Genomic DNA, 25,406 nt, shown 5'->3' with positions numbered 1-25,406 from the left:
CAAGTCTATCGGTGGAAAATAATCCATTGTGAGAACGCTGCTTTTACCGCTTAGAGTGAGCGTCAGCGACATTGCCGAGATTCCATCGACGACTGATGTCGATCGATGGCGGATCGATTTTTATATCTATTTTCTGGAGGAACAGGAGGCACAATTGTCCGCAGATCGTTTGATCGTACGTCTGGTAGACCGTGCGATTGTACGTTATCGTTGTATCGGTGTCTCCGAGGTAGCGTGTAAGCTCCTTCGGCGGTTGCAAATTGCCAAAGCTGTCAAAGTATACGGCGCGATCGCCTCTCTTGGCGTACGCCACCCAATGCGTGCCCGGCCCGTCGACATCGTCCAAATTCACGATACCGCTCTCATTTTTATGTATCTTGTCGGGTAAAGCGTTACGCATGTAGACACCTCGGAAATACGGTATTCGCATACGCTTCGCTATTCGTGACAACTGTAGATTGGTGGTGGCACCCGTGGGCATCTCTATCGTTTTTTCGACGTTTTTTTTTTTCTCTTTAATCCTTTGCCCCGCTTGTACGGAGCGAGATAAATCCCCCATCCTTCCATTGCTTTATTGTGACGTTTTGTCTCTTCGAGTTGTCGTCGCGCGGCCTTAGAGTCGTTCACCGCCTTTGCAACACCCGCCGCTCCACCGGCAAGCGAACCGATAACTCCCAAGAGCGGTAACAACGGTAACATACCACCGCGTTTCGCCGTCGGAAGCGTTCTCCTCTTGGTCTTCTGCTTCTTTCTCTTTGTCATACCCATCCCCAATTTCGTCTTTGCTTTCATAGCAGCCCATACGGCGGTAGCAGCAGCCCTCTCACCGAGAGTCGCGTCCGCAGCGGTGATCCGCACCCGCGCTTTATCGGCGAGAACGCGATCGGCTGCGTGGCGGTCCGCTGATTCGCGGTTTTGCGAGTACGCGATGTCGTGATCGCGACACGCCGCGTCCAACGGATTGATACCTCGATCCCCTCGCGCGAGTCGTTTCCGCAGACGAGTCTCCGGCCCGCAAAATTGGTAGCCGGGTATATACAGCTCCAACGGTAGTCGATTTATCACACTGTTCAGTAAACCGGCACCCTTGTATCGTTTCATAGAGCGCGAATTCTAACGTATCGCGTGTAAATCATATTTCCAACTGTGGTGTGTTTCGACAGCGCTCACCTATAAATAGGAGGCGCGTATCGATCATTAACCAGTAGAATATCAAAGTTTGTCGGACGACAAAGTACAATGAATAACCGGGATAATAAGAAGGAACGGAAGGAGGTGAATGTCGCAAACGTGTATCGCTAATCGTGTGTTTGAAACAATATTTTTTTTTTTTTTTCAGGATAATGTCCGAATCATGTATGGAAATAGAGATATTTTAGATCTAGCGACAAATATCCGAGCACCGCTCTTTCCGACATCCGATGCTACGCACTCGTCGCGTAATAACAAGGATGAGAAAGAGTCTGGTAAAAAATGAAATTTGTACAACAACCGTACACGATCCGTGTGAAAAACATGGATGATAAGAGTGGGCAAGGGGTTTGTGAGAAGGCGTGCAGACACGGTAAAATGCTGCCAAACACGATACGCGGTATCATTTGCGGTCCCTCGAATTGCGGTAAAACCAATGTAATGATTAGTCTGCTGGAAAGTCCGAACGGTGTACGTTTCGAAAACGTGTACGTGTACTCGAAATCGTTGAATCAACCAAAGTATCGGTATCTCGAAAGATTGCTCGGATCGATCGATGAAATCGGCTACTTTACATTCTCGGACAACAACACAATTGTACCGCACAGCGAGGCGTTACCGAATTCCGTATTCGTCTTCGACGATATAGCGTGCGACAAGCAGAATGCGATACGCGAGTACTTTGCTATGGGTCGACATTCGAAGGTCGATTGTTTATATCTATGCCAAACGTATGCAAAAATACCGAAACATCTCGTGCGCGACAACGCGAATTTACTCGTAATATTCAAGCAGGATGGAACAAACCTTAAGCACGTCTACAACGATCATGTGAATACGGACATGACGTACGAAGATTTCGGTACATTGTGTCACGCATGTTGGCAGCACAAGTACGGATTTTTAGTGATAGACAAGGATAGTGCGATTAACGATGGACGTTACAGACGTGGTTTTAACGAGTTTGCGGTACCGCGGAATGGTTAGTTGTTCTCGAGACGTTGACGATGACGCTCGACACGAAAGATATCGACGAGAGGGAGAAGATCGCGAAGGAAATCGCTCGTACGAGCGAGTCGATTCGCAAGAAGCATCGGACGTTGAAGACGGGTAGAGTGGAGCAAGAGGTGCAATTGGAGAAACGGTTGAAACCGATCGTAGAGCCGTTGAAACGAATCGTTGAGAACATCAAGGGTGACGATGATTCGGTTGACGATCTCGAGATTAAAAACGAATCGGACATCAAACGAAAGCGAACAAGCTCTGAAAAGAAGAAGAAAATCAAGCGTACCTCGTTGACGACACCGATACAGACCCCATTGACGCCACCGATACAAGCCTCGACTCCGTTCCAGCCGCAAAAATTGGTGTTTGAAGCGCCGACATATTTACCGACCGAAAACGTGTTCGAAACCACGGACCCGTCTTTCGTAACATCCGTGAGACAGACGATGCAAACGTCCGATGGTCGGGAAGCTCTGTACGGCCAAATGGGTCCGCTGGGTCAAGAGTACATCGGGGAGCTCTTGAGCGGTGACAAGAAGAGAGGGATCGACAACGTGTACGGTGTATACTTCAACGATGCGGGAACGTTTCTCGGAGACAAGGCCTTCGACATTGATAGAGACGACAATGTGATCGTGGACGGTGTGAAATACGCTGGCACACCCGGCTTGTTTGAATTAATATTCAAAAGACTTCCCGACGATACGCTGTGTACGGAGGCTGACAAACAAAAGTACAAGAGCATACTACTCGCTACTAACGCTCACAGACGCGGTCATAACGCGCATTTACCTGTTTTGGGAAACAAAGGATACAAATACAAACATATCATCACACCTCTGATATCTAAGAAAGGTGGAGGTGTTGCACATCTCGACAGGAGAGGTGCGGGTCGCATGTTACCCAAGTGTAACGTACCACACACCATGACTGTGACCGACAACGCGGTCGATTACGTGCACTGGGATGATCCGAACGAATTGGTGGATCGCCTTCGATTGCTGGACGCCTCCCGTCAGGCGGGAAACAACGCGCACGACAACGAGTTTCTCTCGATTATCGAGGAACTGCGCGAAGCTGGTCTGATTATAAATTGATCGTCGTTGTCATCGCTGTAGCCAGTATTGCTCGTGTGATGCTACAGGAATGTCTATCAACAAATTCGGACTACAGCTAGGAGGAGGAAGCGCCAGGGTGACGAGACAGAGCGGCGAAGTCTCGAAGAATTACGTGCGCGAGAATTGTCTCTGCAAGGATGGTGAGGTTTTCAACGCCAAGTCACGCGTGATCAGACATCTCGCCGACCCTGAAGCGGACACCGACGCTGTCAACAAGCTGCATCTGGATCATCACCTCAAGCTTATGAGCGATCGTGAGAATCGAAATCGTATGCTCTGTGAAAATTTTAAGCGAGCAGTACTTTCGAGACTCGAAGATTCGGAAAATACCGAGCGGACCTGGAAGAGAGACCACGACGATTACATCGAGACCAGATACGTGGCGTTGGAACGACAGATTCACGATCTGAGAGGTCTCCTCGACGAGAGTGTAGCGCGACTCGATGGAAAACTCGTCGATCGCGAGCGAGAGACGAAGAGTCTTGTCGAGCGAGAGATTCACAATCTTCGTAGAACTGTGAGAAAAAATTTCATCGAATACTACGATGAGGCGATGAAGAAGAAACAGAACGAATCGCAATGAGCGAGAAGGAAGTGGTGAGCCTGGAGAGGAGATCGCTCGTGGACGAGCTCCACGCACCGGCGAGAAGAAACTTTACGCGTCGGTCAGTCGTCGTGAAAGGATACGATGATTTGTGGCAGGCTGACATTGTTGAGATGAGACCGTACTCGCGATCCAACGGCGATTACAACTATATTCTAACCGTTATCGATGTGTTGAGCAAGTACGCGTGGGCCGTGCCCTTAAAGACCAAAGGTGGAATTGAAACGTCCAAAGCATTTTCCGCGATATTTAGGGAGAGAATTCCGAAAAATTTGCAGACCGACCGTGGAAAAGAATTTTACAACAGAGATTTCCAAAATCTTGTCAAGAAACACGGCATCAATCATTATTCGACATACTCGGTTATAAAGGCTTCGGTGGTGGAACGATTCAATCGCACGTTAAAGAACGAAATGTGGAAGTTTTTCACGCTCACAGGATCGTACAGGTGGATCGACGATTTACCGCGATTGGTCTCGGAATACAACGGTCGTAAACATCGTACGATCGGTATGCGCCCGATCGATGTCACTCCCGAGATCGCAAAGGGACTCTTGAGCACCGTGTACGGTAATATAAAAATTGCCGCGCCGGCGAAATTCAGGGTGGGTGATCCGGTGCGCGTGAGCAAATTCAAAACTGTATTCGAGAAAGGATACACGCCGAATTGGTCGACGGAGGTGTTTAAGATCGCCACGGTGCAACGTACCAATCCTGTGACGTATCTGATTAAAGATTATCGCGGAGATCCGGTCGCGGGAGGCTTTTACGAGCACGAATTGCTCAAGACCGCACAACCCGACGTTTATCTCGTGGAGAAGGTGTTGCGCCGAAAGGACGACAAGGTGTTTGTAAAGTGGTTGGGATTCGACAATTCGTACAACTCTTGGATAAATAAAGACGATGTATTGTAATAAACTATGTATATTTTACATTGCATTATAATAAACTATTATACATTTATATACAATGATGTTCTTTATTACTACAACATGTTACAATATATATACATTTAAAACTAATAAAGACAATAATACATAAAATATTAAACTATATAAATTACTAAGCATTATTTACAATTGTATCTTGTAATGTCCCCATGGTAGAGTATCGGTGGATTCGGATACGACGTGTCGCTTATCATCGTACGGACTGAGCGCGAGCTTCGACTCCGACACGGTGTACACCTCGTGCATCTTTGAGCGGATGCACGATTGACGCCGTGTTAGCTCGATTTCGTCGTTGAGACACCGAGTGTAATCGTCGAACATTATAGTTCTGGCGACTACATTTTTCTTGACGCCTTTAACTTTTTTGACATCTTTTTGTCCGGTGACTCTCAACGCGTACATCTTCGCTCTCAGTCCGACAAATTCCGTCATGATCGCGCCGTTGTTCTCGTCTTTCATCAGACCGGGTACTTTCTTGTTGGCGCGCGGTATACCGTAAACGTTGTTCTCGGAGTAGTCGCTCGTGTCAAATTTTGAAATATCGCGTTTCATATCCCGATACGCGTCCTCGCATTGTAGAAAGTATATCAGACTGTCGGTATCGGTATACATAATTTTGCAATTGTCGCGGTAGAGAGGCGCCATGTACTCGTAGTGAAACTCGTACAAGCAGGTCTTGGATATGTCGAGGATGCACATACCCACGTAGATCGGCTTGTCGAATTTCACTTCGAGTTTTCGCAACTCTACGGCGACTAGATCCTCCGAGAACACGCTTCGGCTGTGGAAATTCGGTTTCGCGATCATAGCCTCCGCTCCGTACCGACCCTCCCACTGTGTAACGAGCCGTACATCCGTATGATTTCGCACATTCTCCATGGTTTTGCCGAAAACCGCGTTGTTCATCAATTTGTATAAATTTTTCTCGAATTCATTACTCGCGAGTGTCCGAAACTGTGTATTCAGTTCTATGTATCCGCGGAGCCATGGAGATTGCGCGAATTGCAGTACGCGGTGAATCTTTGCAATTCGCAGGCCATGTAGCACGCATTGCTGCAGATTACGGTAGTGAATGACATAATGCTGCTTATCGTACAGCGTTGCGAGTAACTTGACCTCCAGCTTGCCGGGCGGCTTATCGCGCGTCGGGCAGAACGGCAGGTCGGAGTGCGCGTCGTGAAGATTCACCGGATACTCGAGATCGACTTCCAGCGCGTAACCGGTAGCCGAATCGGATGCAACGGACATTACGTCAAAGCTCGCGACATCATCGACCCATCGAAATTTGGCGTAGGGCAACGGTTGACACATTGCCCAGCCGTACAAGTTGTTTACATCATAGTACATTAGGTACGATGACGGTTCCGATGGATCGTACGATGACATGTATTTGTTGTTGGCGGCGGCGTATCGGTTGGAGCATTGGCTGAGACCGCCGCGTATACCGCGCTCGACAAACAGCACCATATCGATGTCTGTGAGCAACTCGAACTTGATGCCCGTGTACTTCAACATAGCGTCCCACGTGTACCCCGGTAATGTGTAATACTGAGCGGGATCTAAACCGTAACTCTTTATACACGTGTTTCGGAAATTTTCGAAAATATCTGCCAACAAAAGAACGTCTGTTTTCAAATACAAATCGCTGTATTGACCTAGATCTTCGATCGAAAAGGTTTGCCAGACGTTTGTCGCGTGCGCGTAATCGCTCTCGGATACTGTTTCTCCGGTGAGCGAGCTGTAAAACGATTCGCGCGATGGTAGGCTTGTGTCCCGGAGCTTGTCGACGCTGTCGACGTACTCGTAGGGAAACACACCTTTCCGAGTAAGCAGATTGAAATGTTCCGCGGATAAATGGCTAAATTCCGATCGTGTAATTTTTAATTCGTCCGTTGTCAGATAAGATGCTAATTTTTCAAGACTTGTACTGAGAAATCTGAATGAATCGATAAATCGTAATTTCACGCAAATTTTGGAATTTTCATCCTCCGTATCTTTAACGTTTTTAGTGAATGAAATGTAACGTTCTTTCGTCAGCGGCAGTAAATCAATGTTGCCTTCGAAAGCATTGGCAACATCTTTGATGATGAAATGCGCGTCGTAACCGGATAAATTGTGAAATATCACCGGGATAACGTGGGAGTCTTTGTAATTTAAATTGCACGACGAGTGCGCGGGACCTCGATAACGCCCGGTAAGATGACAATGATCGCGCACCCGCGTATCATCCGGTGTAAACGGTTTCTCGCACACGTGACACGTCGCGGTGCTACGGAATTTTTCCGATTCCTCCGGCGTAAGATCCGCCATGGGGACGATGGTGGTGCGGATCGCTTTCACGCGGTGCGCCAAATCGTGCAGTTCATTGACGAGCCACGCCACGCAATCCTCACCGCGATACGACTTATACCCGGATAAAGAATTATCGTACGTGCAACTTACATAATATCCTACGCTAAACACATTGTGATGCTGATAGGCGTATGTGGTGCCGTCTTGTCAATCCTTCTTCTCGAGCGTACATTCGAGATCGGCGTATACAACAAACGGGAGCCACTCCTTCCGGTTGTAATTGCGGAACGTCAGCCACTTGTCGTCCTCGCTGGGGAGAACGACGGCGCAATCGTTCATTTTCCCGCAATCGACGCTGTGGACTGACAACTTCTCCCGTGTATAAAAGTAGTATAGACACCTGTAATAATTTATTTGATTAAAACTATGAATAAAAATATTGATTTATTTTATACGCATCTTTTTACTTACCGATCGCAAATGTACATTTTATGTGTGTGCTTGCTCAGTTGTGAGCTCACCAACCGCGGCAGGTTCTTTATACACGCAAAGTGTGCATCGTTGTTTTTACACACGTAGAGCAGGTTGACGTGCTTCTCCTTTTTGTCGTCGGTGAGCCGCAGAGGGACGATTTTGGAGTCTTGGGTGGTAAAGACGTTGACGGAGATGGTGTTCAGTTTCTCGAATTTTGATATTTGCGGAAGCGTCACGGGGAACTCTATGCCGCACAGGTTGAGCACCGTCGAGTAATGTGGGTATTCTATCGTCCTTTCCGAATTTCTTTTCGTCGGATATAGAGCGGCGACGACTGCCCACGCGAAGCACGCATTATCATTTGATTTCACGTTGACCACCGCCTTTTTTAACATAATTTTCCGCGGTAACTCGATGTGGCATCCCGCGCGTAGAGGATTCAACTTGTTGACGTTGATTGTTAGGTTCAGGATACGTGACAACGCCCATCCGCTATCACGTTCCTGAAACTCCTCCAGAGATGCCTGTATGACGTCAACCACATGCTTCGTGTACCACTCGTTTAGATCAGATGTTGGATATATCTCTTGATTCTTCGTGGCGATGGTCTTCACGGCAGTCTTGTCGCCCGCGATGAATTCCCCGTTGAACGCGGTGTTAATCTTGACGCTGTTGTGTTCCATCATGACGCCCTGGATCCGTTCGATGACGGTATTTCTTATCTCTCCCAAAAATTCACGAGGATCGATGTATTCGTGATTGACAACCGCACCCGTCAGCACACGGTTCCTAAACGCCGTCTCGATCTCCTTCTACGTGTAGCCCTTTTTCTCGTATCCGTCGTATCCAGCACCGATGGGCACAAAACGCTCTTGAATGATCTTCCTCACACCCTCCAGACGCACAATTTGCGCCACCAGAGAGTTCACTACTCCGGTTCGTTGTCTCTTGCGACATTTTTCCCTCAGAGAATCGAGGTACTCGTCGCACTCGTAGTCCCATGGGAGAAACTCTCCCAACGTTTTGATATTCACTGCTCGTACGGTGAGATCGCGCTCCATTTTGAACAACTGTGACAATTTATATTTTTTCACGAGCTTTTTTTACCCGCTCGTCGCACACGACACTAATTAAAAATATCGATGATGTCACGCAAATTGAAATCTGGCAACATGGCGCCTAAAAGTGGCTGCCTAAGGGCCTATGATCTAAAAATAGCGATGATGTCACGCTAAAACCTGCACGAACCTGCAAAGGATATAAACAATTCTCGGAACTATGAATCATTTTTGTATAAACAATCCTTATCTCTCTATGACTCATGCTTATATAAACAATCCTTATCTTATCTTTTCCAGGAATTTATGTAATCCGATACCTTCCCCGCACCTCCCCCTCACCTCCCTCGTCACCCCCTCCACTCCAAAAGTGCTGACGCAGTGTAATCCGATACCCTTTGTATAAACAATCCTTATCTCTATATGACTCATGTTTATATAAACAATCCTTATCTTATCTCTTCCAGGAATCCTTATCTCTTCCAGGAATTTATGTAATCCGATACCTTCCCCTCTCCCCCGCACCTCCCTCGTCACCCCCTCCACGCCGAAATTACCCCCTCCCCTCCAAAACAATGACGTCATTACCCCCTCCCCTCAACCTCTTCCCCCTGTAATCCGATACCTTCCCCTCTCCCCCGCACCTCCCTCGTCACCCCCTCCACTCCAAATTTACCCCCTCCCCTCCAAAACGATGACGTCATTACCCCCTCCTCTCCAAAACGATGACGTCATTACCCCTTCCCCTCCAAAACGATGACGTCATTACCCCCTCCCCCTCAACCTCTTCCCCCCCTTCACCCGCGCACCCCCTCAGATGCCTGAGTTAGAACCGGCATAGCTATACTACTCAAGTGGTCTATTATATGATTATATTGAAATGACCTTTATGTGACCTTGAAAGACACCGCAAAGATCAACTTTTAAATCTTAAATGGAAACTTCTATTTTCTATTACATATTCTTAAAGCTGGTGTCAAGACGTTTCCGAAACAATATAATGAAGTTATTTTTCATTAAGTACTTTTCAAGTTATGAGGCTTGAAAGTTACAGCATTTTGACATAAAATACAAAATATTTTGTAAAACGTTCAATTTTCGAGAATCTTACCTTAATACTTTTATGCATAAAATAATGAGACAAATCAATTGATATAAAGAAAACACATAGTTGCTTTAAAAAAAAAAATATGCAGCTGCATGTTGCAAATTACATATTTTTTCTTAAAAGCAACAACTCTAACAGCATATGTAGATACTTAAAACAATCTGAGAATATCGCAAAAGTATAATTGTAATATTCTCAGAACATTCTCAAATGTACTGCGATGTACGTAGTACGTTCTAGGAATCATCGTATGTCTGCGGTACCATCTTCCATAGAATTTTGCAGGAGGGTCTATAGTTTAAAGACAGTATCAAGATAGAATAAAAATGGGAATGTTGCAGTAGATCACATATAAATGCACACATTTACACAGCCAAGCGCTGAAACGCGCGCGCGTTTATATATTGTATAGGATAATTTAGATTAGATTAATTAATCAGTCAATTTCTTATTAATTGATATTTTTATTTCAAAATTACGACCGTAAGCGTAAAAATATTTACATAAAACTTACAATATAAAATAAAGTTCTAGAAGTCTAAGCTAGAGAACTTCAAAGGAACAATACTGCAAACTGAAAACAGTTTTATGTTAAATCATCTTTTTAAGACATTGTTTAAAAAGTAATTAAGAAAATGTATTGTATATTTAACCAAGAACCAAAGAGGTGAAAGACAATTATAATACAAGTTTACGAACATAACCTTAAAATATTTTAAGCAAAATAATTTAACAAGTACATCAAAAATAATAAAAATATTACAAAAATTATATACAAACACTATCTAGCTCTTACACTTTATTCACTATTTTGTGAAATAAAACTTAAAGGAAAAAAGGATTACCTTCGATATCAGTAAAACCTCGGATACGTGGTGTTGCGTGGTGTCACTTGATGCCGGGCAAGCGGGAAAAGACCGGAAATAGGAATTACGTATGTAAATGGCGCAGGTTAGTGCCGGTCTCGTCAAACCTGAGATTATACGCGCGCGATAGAAGTGCGTACGTATCACTTCCGTACGTTTGAGTCAAACCTGAGATTATACGTGTGCGAAAGAAAACCGAATAATACTGCAAAAGATATTATAGGATTGATCTCAGTATTTAACGGATAATCACAGTAGAATGAGTATGAAAATGGGATGATACGAAGGATATCGTGTGCTGTTAAGGAATGTGTTTTCTTTATATAATTGATGCGTCTCATTATTTTATGCATAAAAGTATTAAGGTAAGATTCCCGAAAATTGAATGATTTACAAGATATTTTGTATTTTATGTCAAAATGCTGTAACTTTCAAGCCTCATAACTCAAAAAGTACTTAATGAAAAATAATTTTATTATAGTGTTTCGGAAACGTCTTGACACTAGCTTTAAGAATATGTAATAGAAAATAGGAGTTTCCATTTAAGATTTTAAAGTTGACCTTCGCGGTGTCCTTCAAGGTCTCATGAAGGTCATTTCAATATAATCATATAATAGACCAGTAGATATACTAAAACTTTTGTATTAAACATTTTTTTCCATAATCATTATTTTCTAAGATATTTGACCGTTACGGAACTTTCTCCCATCACTGTTACCGCTTTACAAGATTACCGCTTTTTGATTACCTAACCTTTCTCGGATCGACAACTCGAATCGAATTCTAGTTCTGGTGTCGTAGATCGGTGAACATTGAGATTAACGCAGGCAGTGAAGTATGAGTTTTGTGCTGTGATTCTCCATTAAAAAACGGAAAAAGGCGCATAAGCGATAACATATAAGGTGTCAGGAACTATTAAATTGACAGATAATTATTAAAATCTAAAATTATTTTATCATACGCAGGTCATCTTTTTATATATATCATAAAATAGGGTTATGTTTGAGAGATGTTGGCTAGTAGAACACCACTACTACAATTTTTATTTATATATTTTATATTAATTTTTGTGCTATATATATATTTATAGCACAATTATATACAGGGTGTCCCGCGTAAGGTGTACCACCGGGAACTGGGAGGTAAATGGGATTGAAATAAATATAAAAGTCCTTTACCGTTTTACGATATTCGCAATAATAAACGAGATATTAATTTTTACAATTGGACTAATGAGAGCGCGTCGAGAGAAGCGCTCGAGCCGCTCGAGGTCTAGCCCGGCCTAGTCTATCATACATTGGCTGCGGGCGGCGCGTTGGAAAGGCAAGAGGGGAAACGCGCCGTGGCTCGGCGCTCAGCTCACGTCTCGCCGCACCGCGCCTAACGTCACGCGTCTATGCCGCTACGCACAATCGCGATTACAATATGTATGTTGTATAATAATGACAAATAACTTATTTAGGGAAGAAAATAATAAAAGATCGCGAATTTGCGATAAAGTACGATACGATAAAGAAAAAAATTACAATTGTGGATACTGTAATTAAGTTATTTTGTATTTATGCGTTAATTTTTTACATTAACACGATTCTGTTACTTTTACTTTATTATGATATTTATTTGTTGTGTACATTTGGTATGAATTTTTTCACAGTGCAAGGAAACGCTATCGTTTCCACACCACCTTGAGGTAGATAGCTTGGCGCGTTTTTTTTTTAAAGTGGTTTCCCCAGTAGGCCTAATCCACTCTTCTCACACTTCTAATTAAGTGTATGTTCAAAGTGCCTTCCTTGCATTTGCAAACATACTTCTACTCTCCGAGAAATTTGCCGTGTTGCACGGTGCGCCATATCTGGAGTGATGGTTTGAAAGGCCGCTATGATTTCATCACGTACCTCATTTTCAGTACCATCACGTTTATGCTCGACTAAAGCTTTGATATAGCCCCAAACGAAATAATCGAGCACGTTTAAATCTGGCGATCGTGCCGGCCAAACGATCGGACCACCCCGACCGATCCATCTATCCGAAAAACGATCATTTAAAATTTCTCGTACTCTACGAGAATAATGTGCGGGAGCTCCATCGTGCTGAAAAATCAGCGTTTCCCGCTCTCGAAGAGGAATGTCCTCCAAAAGAATGGGCAATTCATTTTCCAGAAATTCTGCATATCTTTGTCCATTGAGATGTGCCGGTAAAAAATACGGCCCGATCTGAAAATTTGCCACAGAAACGTTATGGAAACAATGCAATAGAAAAAAATGTCTTTATTTGCAAGAATATTTACCACTCTGTTTGCAAATATTCCTGCCCACACATTTATGGACCACCGATATTGGAAGGTGCACTGACGAACAGCTTGCGGATTCTCCTCTTCCCAAAACAAGAAATTGTGAGAATTGAATACACCATTCGGCGAAAAAGTTGCTTCGTCCGTCCATAAAATGTGATCGGGAAATGAAACATTTCGCCGACATTGTGCAAGGAATCCTGCGCAAGTTTTATTCATGATTATTATACAGTTAAAAGCGCTATAAATATCAAATAAAAATTAGAATAAAATCATAAAAATACCTTCACAGAAATAGATGCGCTGTATTTCATCTCGTGGAAAAAGTTGCTGCACACGTTGAAAATGGAAAGGATGCAATCCATTTTCTTGCAAAACACGATGCACTGTGGTTCGTGGTATACCAAGTGCGCGACTTACACGGCGTATAGTATTTTGGGGATTTTCCTCGAACGCACGCAGAATTTGTTCGTCGTTGTTGACGTGACGACGCAATACCCTGTCACGGTTTTCATGCATCATAACAACTCCTGTTTCTATTGCGCGTAGGAAACACCTCGTTATTGTGTGTCTGCTTGCATGCCGACGATTCGGAAATCGCTCCGCATACAGACGCTCCGCGACACGAGCATTTCCTCTGGCCATACCGTAAAAATAAATCATGTAAGTATACTCTTCCGTTGTAAAATTCATTATAAGCGCACTCTAATAATACATTACTAAGAACAGATACGTGCAACAAATGTAAATACGAGAAAAAAACAATTAAAAATATATTTTCAATTATTTTTTTCTTGTGGTCATATATTGTTTTTTTCTCGTATTCACATTTGTTGCACGTATCTGTTCTTAGTAATGTATTATTAGAGTGCGCTTATAATGAATTTTACAACGGAAGAGTATACTTACATGATTTATTTTTACGGTATGGCCAGAGGAAATGCTCGTGTCGCGGAGCGTCTGTACGCGGAGCGATTTCCGAATCGTCGGCATGCAAGCAGACACACAATAACGAGGTGTTTCCTACGCGCAATAAAAACAGGAGTTGTTATGATGCATGAAAACCGTGACAGGGTATTGCGTCGTCACGTCAACAACGACGAACAAATTCTGCGTGCGTTCGAGGAAAATCCCCAAAATACTATACGCCGTGTAAGTCGCGCACTTGGTATACCACGAACCACAGTGCATCGTGTTTTGCAAGAAAATGGATTGCATCCTTTCCATTTTCAACGTGTGCAGCAACTTTTTCCACGAGATGAAATACAGCGCATCTATTTCTGTGAAGGTATTTTTATGATTTTATTCTAATTTTTATTTGATATTTATAGCGCTTTTAACTGTATAATAATCATGAATAAAACTTGCGCAGGATTCCTTGCACAATGTCGGCGAAATGTTTCATTTCCCGATCACATTTTATGGACGGACGAAGCAACTTTTTCGCCGAATGGTGTATTCAATTCTCACAATTTCTTGTTTTGGGAAGAGGAGAATCCGCAAGCTGTTCGTCAGTGCACCTTCCAATATCGGTGGTCCATAAATGTGTGGGCAGGAATATTTGCAAACAGAGTGGTAAATATTCTTGCAAATAAAGACATTTTTTTCTATTGCATTGTTTCCATAACGTTTCTGTGGCAAATTTTCAGATCGGGCCGTATTTTTTACCGGCACATCTCAATGGACAAAGATATGCAGAATTTCTGGAAAATGAATTGCCCATTCTTTTGGAGGACATTCCTCTTCGAGAGCGGGAAACGCTGATTTTTCAGCACGATGGAGCTCCCGCACATTATTCTCGTAGAGTACGAGAAATTTTAAATGATCGTTTTTCGGATAGATGGATCGGTCGGGGTGGTCCGATCGTTTGGCCGGCACGATCGCCAGATTTAAACGTGCTCGATTATTTCGTTTGGGGCTATATCAAAGCTTTAGTCGAGCATAAACGTGATGGTACTGAAAATGAGGTACGTGATGAAATCATAGCGGCCTTTCAAACCATCACTCCAGATATGGCGCACCGTGCAACACGGCAAATTTCTCGGAGAGTAGAAGTATGTTTGCAAATGCAAGGAAGGCACTTTGAACATACACTTAATTAGAAGTGTGAGAAGAGTGGATTAGGCCTACTGGGGAAACCACTTTAAAAAAAAACGCGCCAAGCTATCTACCTCAAGGTGGTGTGGAAACGATAGCGTTTCCTTGCACTGTGAAAAAATTCATACCAAATGTACACAACAAATAAATATCATAATAAAGTAAAAGTAACAGAATCGTGTTAATGTAAAAAATTAACGCATAAATACAAAATAACTTAATTACAGTATCCACAATTGTAATTTTTTTCTTTATCGTATCGTACTTTATCGCAAATTCGCGATCTTTTATTATTTTCTTCCCTAAATAAGTTATTTGTCATTATTATACAACATACATATTGTAATCGCGATTGTGCGTAGCGGCATAGACGCGTGACGTTAGGCGCGGTGCGGCGAGACGTGAGCTGAGCGCCGAGCCACGGCGCGTTTCCCCTCTTGCCTTTCCAACGCGCCGCCCGCAGCCAATGTATGATAGACTAGGCCGGGCTAGACCTCGAGCGGCTCGAGCGCTTCTCTCGACGCGCTCTCATTAGTCCAATTGTAAAAATTAATATCTCGTTTATTATTGCGAATATCGTAAAACGGTAAAGGACTTTTATATTTATTTCAATCCCATTTACCTCCCAGTTCCCGGTGGTACACCTTACGCGGGACACCCTGTATATATAATTTCTACAAATAAGTTAGTTTTACGTATGTAATACTATGTATATGTATGGTATAGTAATAATAGGATTCAACATTATTGTTTTAAATTATATTGCAGGAGGAGTTTGCTTATTTACAGTAAAAAAAAGACTATAGGTACTAATATTTAAGTCATCATTAATTATTGCGTAAACAAGGTAACATAATATTCTTAACTTATGGCATAAGCAAGGTAACATAATATATGCATCTTTAAGAATAACTAGTTCTTTGAAAAATAACAAGAATTATGTATATGTATACTATTATACTACTATAACTATAACTATAACTATTAGATTTTGGAATCAAAAATACGGTGTCCCATTAAAAAAAACAAAGTTGACCTTTATATGATCTTGGCATGTACACCCTAGGTTAAACCATTGTCATCATCGGATGTCTCCCTCCGAACCTAACAACTTTAGTAAGGGTGTTTCGCGCGATTTCTGTTTCGCGAACTCGTCGCGACTTGCAGATGCAACACGACAGAAAGTGCCGATCAGCGAGGGGAGGAACGGAAACTCGGAGCAGCGAGAATGCCTTGTTGGAGCAAAAAATCTTTATTCGCTGGCGTAATTTAACAGTCTGTCCTTAACAGATGGCTCACGAGCAAAGGGCTCACGAAAACCTTACACTCGCGTATTGAAAATAACACTCTGGCTTATAGTCGAAGCAAAAGGAGCTAGACTCGCAGAAAAGAAAAGGAGACCTTCGTCTTGAGGGACTTCCAGGAGCTCTGGCTTCGGCTCACGCGCGGCGGCTACTCGCTCCACCACCGCGCGTGCGCCTCTGCCAGGATTGCTAGTTATCACGCAGGGCGCAGGTGATAGCGGATTCGATTCGCATATGACGCGAACATACCGCCCGCCTCGTCCAGTGGACGAAACAGGTCACAAATGTTTGAACAATCGTCCAGATAACCGCCCGCCGTGCAGGAACGGCGTTACAGTTGAACGTCTCTAGTTACCTTAAACTAACATTAACTCTAACGCAAAATATTTACAACTTACAACTAATGACGCTGGGGTTTACACAGTCACGTGAAGCGCGGCTGGTAGAACGGTAAAACAAATAAAGGGAAGGAACTGTATTTAACAATGTATTTAAAGATGTTACGGAGAAACCTTAAAGCTAAGGATGAACGGGTTGCTGCGATGAGCTTGCGTTCTGAACGTCTTGACGCAGTGCTTCTGCTGAGTCGATCGGTAAGCGGCACAGCTTGACGATCGGTCGTGAAAGGGTGCTCCTGGCGGTGCGCACCTCCGCTACCCTCACCAATCCATCTGGTCCGGTGGTGACGCCAATGACTCTGCCTAGCGGCCATTTGGCTGGCGGCAGTATCTCGTCGACGACGAGCACCAAGTCTCCTTTGGCAAGGTTAGGCCTTTGTGATTGCCACTTGGTCAGCTGTTGGAGTTGGTGGAGATACTCCCTTGACCACCTGGACCAAAAGTGATTTCGTAAGTTTGATAGTAAATGCCAACGATTTACGGGGTTGCAGGAGGCATCTGTCGGAGCGGGCTCCGGTAAACCTGTAAGGGGCTCTCCCACGAGAAAATGCCCCGGGGTGAGAGCCACCAGGTCCGACGGATCGGAGGAGAGGCTGGTCAAGGGCCTCGAGTTGAGACACGCCTCAATTTGACAGAGAAGAGTCGACAGCTCTTCGTATGTCAAAGTGCGATCGCCTAAGAGGCGGCGCAGGTGGTGCTTAACTGAGCGCACCCCTGCTTCCCACAGGCCACCAAAATGCGGTGCGTAAGGAGGAATAAAGCGCCACTTGGTACCGTCGTTCGCTAGATAAGCGCTGACGTCCTTGTGGAACTCAGACGCTGCCTTGAAGAGACGGCGCAGCTCTGCATCCGCCCCCAGAAAGTTGCGACCGTTGTCGCTCAGCAGCAGCGAGCAATGGCCTCGACGACTTATAAATCGGCGGTATGCCGCAAGAAAGGCTGCAGTGGTCAGCTCGGTTACGGCTTCCAGATGGACAGCCTTGGTAACTAAACAGACAAACAGGCAAATGTAGCCTTTGGTGGTACCACGACCTCGGCCCTTAAAGGTTCGGAGCTGGATTGGACCAGCATAGTCCACGCCTGCAGACGCGAAGGGCCTGGCAGGTTTGACCCGCTCAGGCGGCAATTGACCCATCCTTTGTTGGCCAACTTCAGATTTGTAGCGCGCACAGCGTACGCACTGGCGAGCCACTTGGCGGACTCTTGTAGCCGCCCCAAGAATCCAAAGGCCACGAAGAAGATAACTTCTCATCAAGGTTGGACCGCCATGCAAGGTTGCGTGATGCGCGTGGCGGATGAAGAGGAGCGTGAGAGGTCCCTCCCTTGGGAGGATGAGCGGGTGGCGCTCATCGTAAGAAGACAGAGCTGCCTCAATACGTCCACCAACTCGCAAGAGGCCCTGCTCGTCAAGGAACGGACGCAGACGGCGTAGGGGCGAACTTGAAGAAATGGCTCGCCCGACTCGTAACGCCGCAAACTCTTTGTGGAACGCCTGCCGCTGGGCAAGACTTATCCAGCGGAGGCGACTCTGGAACAACTCCCGAGACGTGAGGCCGCCTGGTTGGCAGGGGTTTTTCCGACATCGATTAATAAATCTGAAACAGAAAGAAGTTACGCGCAAGAGACGCGTGAGCGAGGAAAACCGCTCCAAGACTTCCTCTTCTGGTTTGGCTTGTGTGGTGTGCGCCAGGACGCACTTCGTTCGCTGCTCTTCTTCCGCCTGGTCCCCTGAAGCTATGGTTTCTAGAGGAGGCCAGAATTCTCGTGGTTGACGCAACCAGATTGGACCGCGCCACCATAGATCTTGGTTAAGCAGCTCAGACGCGGGGATGTCGCGCGTGGCCAGATCTGCCGGGTTGTGCGAAGTGCGAACGTACCTCCAGTGATCTCTAGGAATAAGTCCCTGAATCTCCGCCACCCGATGGGCGACGAAGGGTTTCCATCGTGAAGCGTGAGACTGGATCCATCTGAGGACCACTTGAGCGTCGATCCAAGCAAAGAGCGTGGACTCAATAAGATTCAGTTCCGTCGTAACTCGCGTGAGGAGACGTGCGAGCAGGACTGCTGCGCAAAGTTCAAGCCGAGGGACGCTCTGGGTTTTGACTGGCGCCACCTTGGTCTTCGCCAGCAAGAGGTGCGTCTCGGCTTCATCGCTCGCGCCGGCGACCCTGAGGTAAACCGCCGCGGCGTAGGCTCTCTCGGAGGCATCCGAGAAGCCGTGTAATTCCACTCCAGAAGAGAGTGGACTCCAGTTAACCCACCGTGGAATCTTGACCTCGTTGAGTTGTTGCAGGGAAGACTGGAATTGGCTCCACGCTTCCGACAAGTCGTTGGAAAGAGGCTCGTCCCAACGACTTCCTTGTAGCCATAGATCTTGTAGGAAGACCTTGGCGTATATCAGGACTGGCGCTGCCCAGCCCAGAGGATCGAACAGCCTCGCTAATTCCGCGAGTGCTCGTCGCTTTGTTAGTTCCTTCGGGCTGGAAGCAAGGATAGCTGAAGATTCCTCCGCGAGAGAAGTCACCTTCAGAAAGAGAGAGTCCGTGTGAGGACTCCAAATGATGCCGAGCGCACCAATTGTTTCGCCGAAAGGAAGAGTTCGGACCGGCGTTTCAAGTCGTGGACACAAATCCAATGAGTTGGAAGCCCACTTGCTAAGAGAGAAACCTCCGGCGCGCAACAAGGAGACAAGCTGCTCCTTGGTCTCGTGGGCGACGTCAAGCGTGTCTCCTCCAGCCAGAATATCATCCACGTAAGAGTGGTTTAGTATAGCTGCAGCACCCATCGGGAATTGATCTTGCTCGTCCTGCGCCAGCTGCTGGAGCGTCCGCAGAGCTAGAAAGGGCGCCGAGGTTGTACCGTAGGTAACGGTAGAGAGCGTGTAGTCACGCACTTCCTCTGACGCTTCTGCCCGCCATAGGATGCGTTGCAGATGTCTGTCGTCCGGATGGACTGAGATTTGACGGAACATCTTGACGATGTCCGCCATGAACCCGACACGGAGTAGTCTCCACTTTGTCAGGATGACCCAAAGGTCAGACTGAAGCCGAGGACCTGGCAAAAGAAAATCGTTAAGAGAATATCCCGTGGTGGTCCGGAAGGACGCATTAAAGACCACGCGAATTTTGCCATTGCGGTCGCCCGTCTTAAAGACCCCATGATGAGGCAAGTAATACGAGTCGCGTGGGATCTCGTTATTATGTATTAGGTCCATATGACCGAGCGCCAAATACTCGACCATGAAGTCAATGTAGCGCTTGCGCAAGTCAGGTTGCTTGCTCAAGCGTCTCTCCGAGTTGAGTAGCATCGATAACGCCGCTGGACGGGAGGCTCCTAGTGACACCTCGGCCGTCTGTTTCCTGGGAAGGCGCACGACGTAACGACCGGTAGAGTCTCGAGAGTGAGTCTCTCTGAAATGTTGCTCCACCCAAGCGTCCTCAGGCTTCGGCAACGCTGTGCTTGAAACTTCCTCGATCTCCCAGAATCGCTGCAACGCCGCAGTCAACTCGTCGATTGGTTGTGCATGATGCACAGAAATAGAGGGGGAATCCTCTCCGGGAGTGGTACTTCCAGTAAGCACCCACCCGAACACCGTGTTCAGGGCGGTTGGCGTACCTCGCTCCCCTTCCTGAATCCCGGGTCTGAGAACCCGACCGAATGTGTCGGCGCCGAGGATGACGTCGACCTTGGAAGACATGTAAAAGTCCGGGTCTGCCAAGCGCAGACCTTTTATGTGTGGCCACGAACGTGAAGGCACGCTCCTTGCCGGCAAGAGATTAATAAGGCTCTTAAGCACCAATGCCTTGGTTTCTAACTGGAAAGCCCTTTCGACCGGCGATCCTATCGTCACGGTCACCTTCGCGTTTGAAGTACCCGTCGGTGTACCTTGGAGTCCGGCGACGGAAACGTTAACCCGTCTTTGACTCGCGCGCACGAGCCGCACCACTCGTTCCGACACGAAATCTGATTCGGAGCCAGGATCAAGTAACGCACGCACTGTTGCAGAATGGCCTCTGTCACCTTGAATCGTGACTAACGCCGTCGCAAGGAGCATCGTACTGTTGCGTCTCGAGGTCAGAGAGGTCACGCGTGCATTGTGCACGCTCGTTGTCGAGGTCTCAGAGGGCCCGTCACTCTTAGGCTCCAAAGAATCCGTGAAAGTCGATTGACTATGGAGAGTAGTGTGATGCTTACCGGCACACACCAGGCAGCGTCCTATCGTTGAACACGCATCGATTTGATGGCCGGCGCGGAGACAGTTCTTACATAATTTCGACTTCTGCACCTTTTCAGCGCGCTGTGCGACGGTCAGCGCCTTATATTTCGCACAATACGCAATGTTATGCTGTTCGGCACAGAGTGAGCATTTGCCCCCTTTTACCCTTGCGGTTGAGGTCGTATTTGCTAACACGCGAGCCCTTTTTTGTGTCCGTTGCGTAGACGCGGAAGCGGAACGCGTGAGCAAAGCCTCTGGATTGGCCGCCTCTAAGGCTCGCACGCGTGTCTCCAGAAAGTCCTGGAGTTGTTTAAACGTCGGAAACTCACGGTTGTCTGCGAGCGAAGTCTCCCAGTGGAGTCGAGTCTGAGCGTCAAGTTTGCTCACCAGGATATGGACGAGCCAGTCATCCCATTGATCCACCGGCCGTTTCAACGACGCGAACGAGCGAGTAGCTTGCGTCATTATTCCAAGCAAGCGCTTGATCTCCGTTGGAGTGGCTTTCGTAGCGGCAGGGCACTCCAGTACTTCGCGTAGATGCACGTACAAGAGCCGTCGCTTGCTGTCATAGCGCGCGAGAAGATCGCGCCAGGCACCCGCATACGCGTCGTCGGTCAGCGGTACATTCGCAATTACATCGGCAGCCTCGCCAGCGAGCGAGCTTCGGAGATATTGAAGTTTTTGCACCGGTGCCATATCGGCGACGTCATGCACGAGAGACTTGAAGAGATCGCGAAAGCTCTCCCACGCTATCTGCTCCCCCGAGAATCGCGGCAAGCTAATTTTTGGCAATTGAATTTGCCGAAGCACATTAGAAGTCTCTCCGGTCTTCTCCGGTTGCCGCGCTGGCTCGGTTTTGAGATACGGTGCGATGCGGGACTTTGTCTCGATATATTTCTCGACTATCATCGAGTATAAATCCTTTGAGATATACTCGGTCGTCTCGATCTTGTCGCAAACGATAAGCGCTTTGTGATTATCCGAAAAACGGCTCCAATAATTTTCCAGGAGCTCCAGTCGCGCCGTCAGAAAGGAACGCGTCATTTTTTCCTTGCCGGCCTTAGCTATATTGTCCCAGAAGCGTTCGATATAGCCTGCTGAAACAAGCTGTTTTTTGAGTAGCACTTCCATTGTAGATCGCGTTATAAGTGAACGTGAGTGGAAGTAATAAAAATAAGCTATCTTCGTGCGAGGAAACGGAAAGTTCAGTAATAAGATTACTGCAAGGCGCACTATGTCCGATCGCGAAAGCTTGAAAAGGGTGCCTCAAAGCTCGCAGGCTTAATGACCCTGCAGAGGTGCATGCAGCAAGCGCACCTGCAACGATCAACACGGTCGCGAATCACCGAAAACGCTAGAGAGCGTTGGAGAGCGCGGCGACGTTACGCGAGCAACGCTATGCACTTGAGAGAGAGAGAGAGAGCGTAAATTAGCGAGCGAACGAGCGCAAGAGAGGAAAGCGCGACGCGGTTGTCGAACAGCGAAGACACTACGCGGCCGCGCGAGCGGTGATCACGCGCTCGTCACGCGCACATACCGGTACGACGGCACAGCCGAGTTACATAGGGCATGCTAGCGCGGGCGAGAGAGAGAGAGAGAGTCTTAACTCACCAGGCCGCAGCACACGAGAGTGCGACAGAGATAGCGAAAGAACTATCTCGTACCTCCTGCTTCGTTTCTTCTGTCCTCAGCTTTCCTCCAAAGGGCTGCAGGGTGTAGTTCTTCATTCACTGCACCTCACTGTCCGTCCACGTGTTCCACACGAAAGCCGGCCGGCCGGCGAACGGCACAAGATGGCCGGAGCACAACGTGGCGAATTTCCAGCCAAAGTGCCGCGTGCTAGAACGCGGGCGCGAGCACGTTCACGAGTCCCTCTCCTTTAGATGATCCGGCTCGAAGGACCAAATGTTTCGCGCGATTTCTGTTTCGCGAACTCGTCGCGACTTGCAGATGCAACACGACAGAAAGTGCCGATCAGCGAGGGGAGGAACGGAAACTCGGAGCAGCGAGAATGCCTTGTTGGAGCAAAAAATCTTTATTCGCTGGCGTAATTTAACAGTCTGTCCTTAACAGATGGCTCACGAGCAAAGGGCTCACGAAAACCTTACACTCGCGTATTGAAAATAACACTCTGGCTTATAGTCGAAGCAAAAGGAGCTAGACTCGCAGAAAAGAAAAGGAGACCTTCGTCTTGAGGGACTTCCAGGAGCTCTGGCTTCGGCTCACGCGCGGCGGCTACTCGCTCCACCACCGCGCGTGCGCCTCTGCCAGGATTGCTAGTTATCACGCAGGGCGCAGGTGATAGCGGATTCGATTCGCATATGACGCGAACAAAGGGTTATTTTCGGATTGGTGGCTCCCCTGACGAGATATTCAGGTGCGTAATTTAAAATGGGACATCTGTATAAATGTTTATACATATTTGTAGGTGCAGTTCAATTAAAATACCCGCAAGCTACTAAGCACGAAATTTCGGAACCAATTAAATCATGGCTTCGTCATGCAACTGAAAAAATAAAAAAACTGAATGCTGCACAATAAAATATTCAATACTTTTTATATTTTGTTTATGTGTATAATTTATACATAATATTAGCAATTTTATGTATAAAATATTATGTATGTAATATTATTTATATTAAGTTATAATATTTAGTAATATTAAGTTTATTAATTTATATCTAACACTGTGACTAGTGCAATTTTGAAATGTACAAGACGTATCTTTAGTTTTCGTTTTTATATATACAAATTTTATTTTTATTGTGACTATTTTTACATTATATAGTAAATAAAAAATTTTAAAAAAATTACATATTTTATAATAAAATATGCTTTAAGTGTACTATTATTTATATTACTTATACGTACTTTACCTTTTTTGAAATGTGTCTATTTCTTAAAATAATGTAATATAATAGAAGCTTTTATTTTTAGAAATTTTGCTAATATTCTTTCCTTTATGCTCATAAAGATACTTACATGTCAAATGTCTATATAAAATATTTGAAAAAAATATGTATTTTGAAAAAATGTTTCAAAAATTGTTTAGTTTTATAGGAGTAATAAAAAGTAGTAATAAATCAATATCTTGATAGTGGTGTCATTAAAGCAAGATTGTCGTAATTTTATAAAATATAAATATTAATTAATATAAAACTTTTCGAAAGAGAAAGAGAAAGACGTTACTTATTAAGATTACTGTTTTATTGCTTCCTTAACCTAAAACTAAACAATTTCTATTTAAATCTTTTTAAAAAATATATTTTTTAAAGACATTTTAAATAAATATTTAAAATAGATATTTTTCTGGGTGGTATTTATAGTCCGATTTTATATTTAGAATTGTCTTATGATTTTATTCAACTAATGAAATAATTGCGCAATCATTTTGTTGATTGAATGAGGTTTTAAAATGATTTCGAATATGAAATCGGATTATGAACACCATCCTATATTCAATAATTTTATTTGGATTTTATCTGAATAACAAAAGATATCTAGGGGACATTGTTGGGATCTAATTTAATCATATGTAGAATATCCCAGGGATATCCAAGGGATTTGTTTTTGGATGTCCTACGGATATCTGAAAAGCGGACATTCGGATATCCCACGGATGCCCTACGGATATCCTACGGCTTTGTACAGACATCCCAGGGATATCTGAAAATCCTTTACATTACATCCCACGGACATCCGTAGGATGAAATTATGCTATGTGGGAAATTCCGAGATGTTTTTCCTTTTTGCTGAATCGACCCCGATTAATTCGACAAAATCTAGTTTGTTTGCTTCTCTTTAACTAAAGTCGGACATTCCGCTTAAAAATCCCGACTTTCCGCACTGCCAACATTCTTTCTCTTGAGCAGTTCTTTGATTCTTTTAAAATTTATTTAAAAATTTTTTTTTTTTTAAATCTTCTTTTCTTTTGCTTTCTTTTTCTATTTCTGAATTCTTGTTTTCTCTATAAAATTCAAAATCTTTATTTCCATTTTTTAAATTATGTCTTTCGTCTTTCTTCTTAGAAAAACTATTCTCCTGTATAACTTTAATGACCATTGCTCTTTCTACAGCTGATCTCAAAGAAGTTATATTTTCCAATTGTAAAGTTTGTTTTATAAAACAATCCGTAAGTGCAGCGATAAATTGTGTATACGCTATTTTATCTCTAACTATTTCCGAACATTCAGGATAGGCCAAACGCGATAATCGTTTTATATCCGCGCCTAAAACTGCTAATTCTTCTGAAAATTTTTGTTTCCTATTTGTAAATTGAGTATAATAAACTTAAGTAAGATGCCCCTCTCCGAAACGCAATTCTAATCTTGATTTTAAATCTTCAAACTTTAAATCTTCAATCTCAGAAATTCCATCTAACACTGAACGCGCCTTTCCTCTTAAACATGATGCTAAAGCAATAGTTTTAACTGAA

The 25,406-nt window shown here is 45.0% G+C and overlaps 3 protein-coding genes across 3 annotated transcripts; all 3 read right to left on the bottom strand.

The window, feature by feature from the left end:
* Positions 1-4,991: 4,991 nt before the first annotated feature.
* Positions 4,992-5,948, bottom strand: LOC136998497 (uncharacterized). The gene has a single exon (XM_067351165.1). It carries the CDS (start codon positions 5,772-5,774, stop codon positions 4,992-4,994), a length of 783 nt encoding a protein of 260 aa, XP_067207266.1. The 5' UTR covers positions 5,775-5,948.
* A 1,615-nt stretch (positions 5,949-7,563) lies between these two features.
* Positions 7,564-8,439, bottom strand: LOC136998498 (uncharacterized). Its single transcript, XM_067351166.1, has one exon. The coding sequence runs from the start codon at positions 8,318-8,320 to the stop codon at positions 7,628-7,630; it is 693 nt and encodes a 230-aa protein (XP_067207267.1). The 5' UTR covers positions 8,321-8,439; the 3' UTR covers positions 7,564-7,627.
* An 8,437-nt stretch (positions 8,440-16,876) lies between these two features.
* On the bottom strand, positions 16,877-22,102 carry LOC136998954 (uncharacterized). Its single transcript, XM_067352341.1, has one exon. It carries the CDS (start codon positions 22,100-22,102, stop codon positions 16,877-16,879), a length of 5,226 nt encoding a protein of 1,741 aa, XP_067208442.1.
* Between the last annotated feature and the right edge of the window lie 3,304 nt (positions 22,103-25,406).

The sequence above is a fragment of the Linepithema humile genome, chromosome 3 (genome assembly GCF_040581485.1).
Source record: "Linepithema humile isolate Giens D197 chromosome 3, Lhum_UNIL_v1.0, whole genome shotgun sequence".
In the NCBI taxonomy this organism is placed as follows: Eukaryota; Metazoa; Arthropoda; class Insecta; order Hymenoptera; family Formicidae; genus Linepithema; species Linepithema humile.
This window is presented reverse-complemented; position numbering and strand designations above follow the sequence as displayed.

What these genes read in the sequence shown, in the direction of transcription:
- LOC136998497 (XM_067351165.1), bottom strand. Translation starts at nt 5,774, where the DNA reads ATGAACAACGCGGTTTTCGGCAAAACCATGGAGAATGTGCGAAATCAT.
- LOC136998498 (XM_067351166.1), bottom strand. Translation starts at nt 8,320, where the DNA reads ATGATGGAACACAACAGCGTCAAGATTAACACCGCGTTCAACGGGGAA.
- LOC136998954 (XM_067352341.1), bottom strand. Translation starts at nt 22,102, where the DNA reads ATGGAAGTGCTACTCAAAAAACAGCTTGTTTCAGCAGGCTATATCGAA.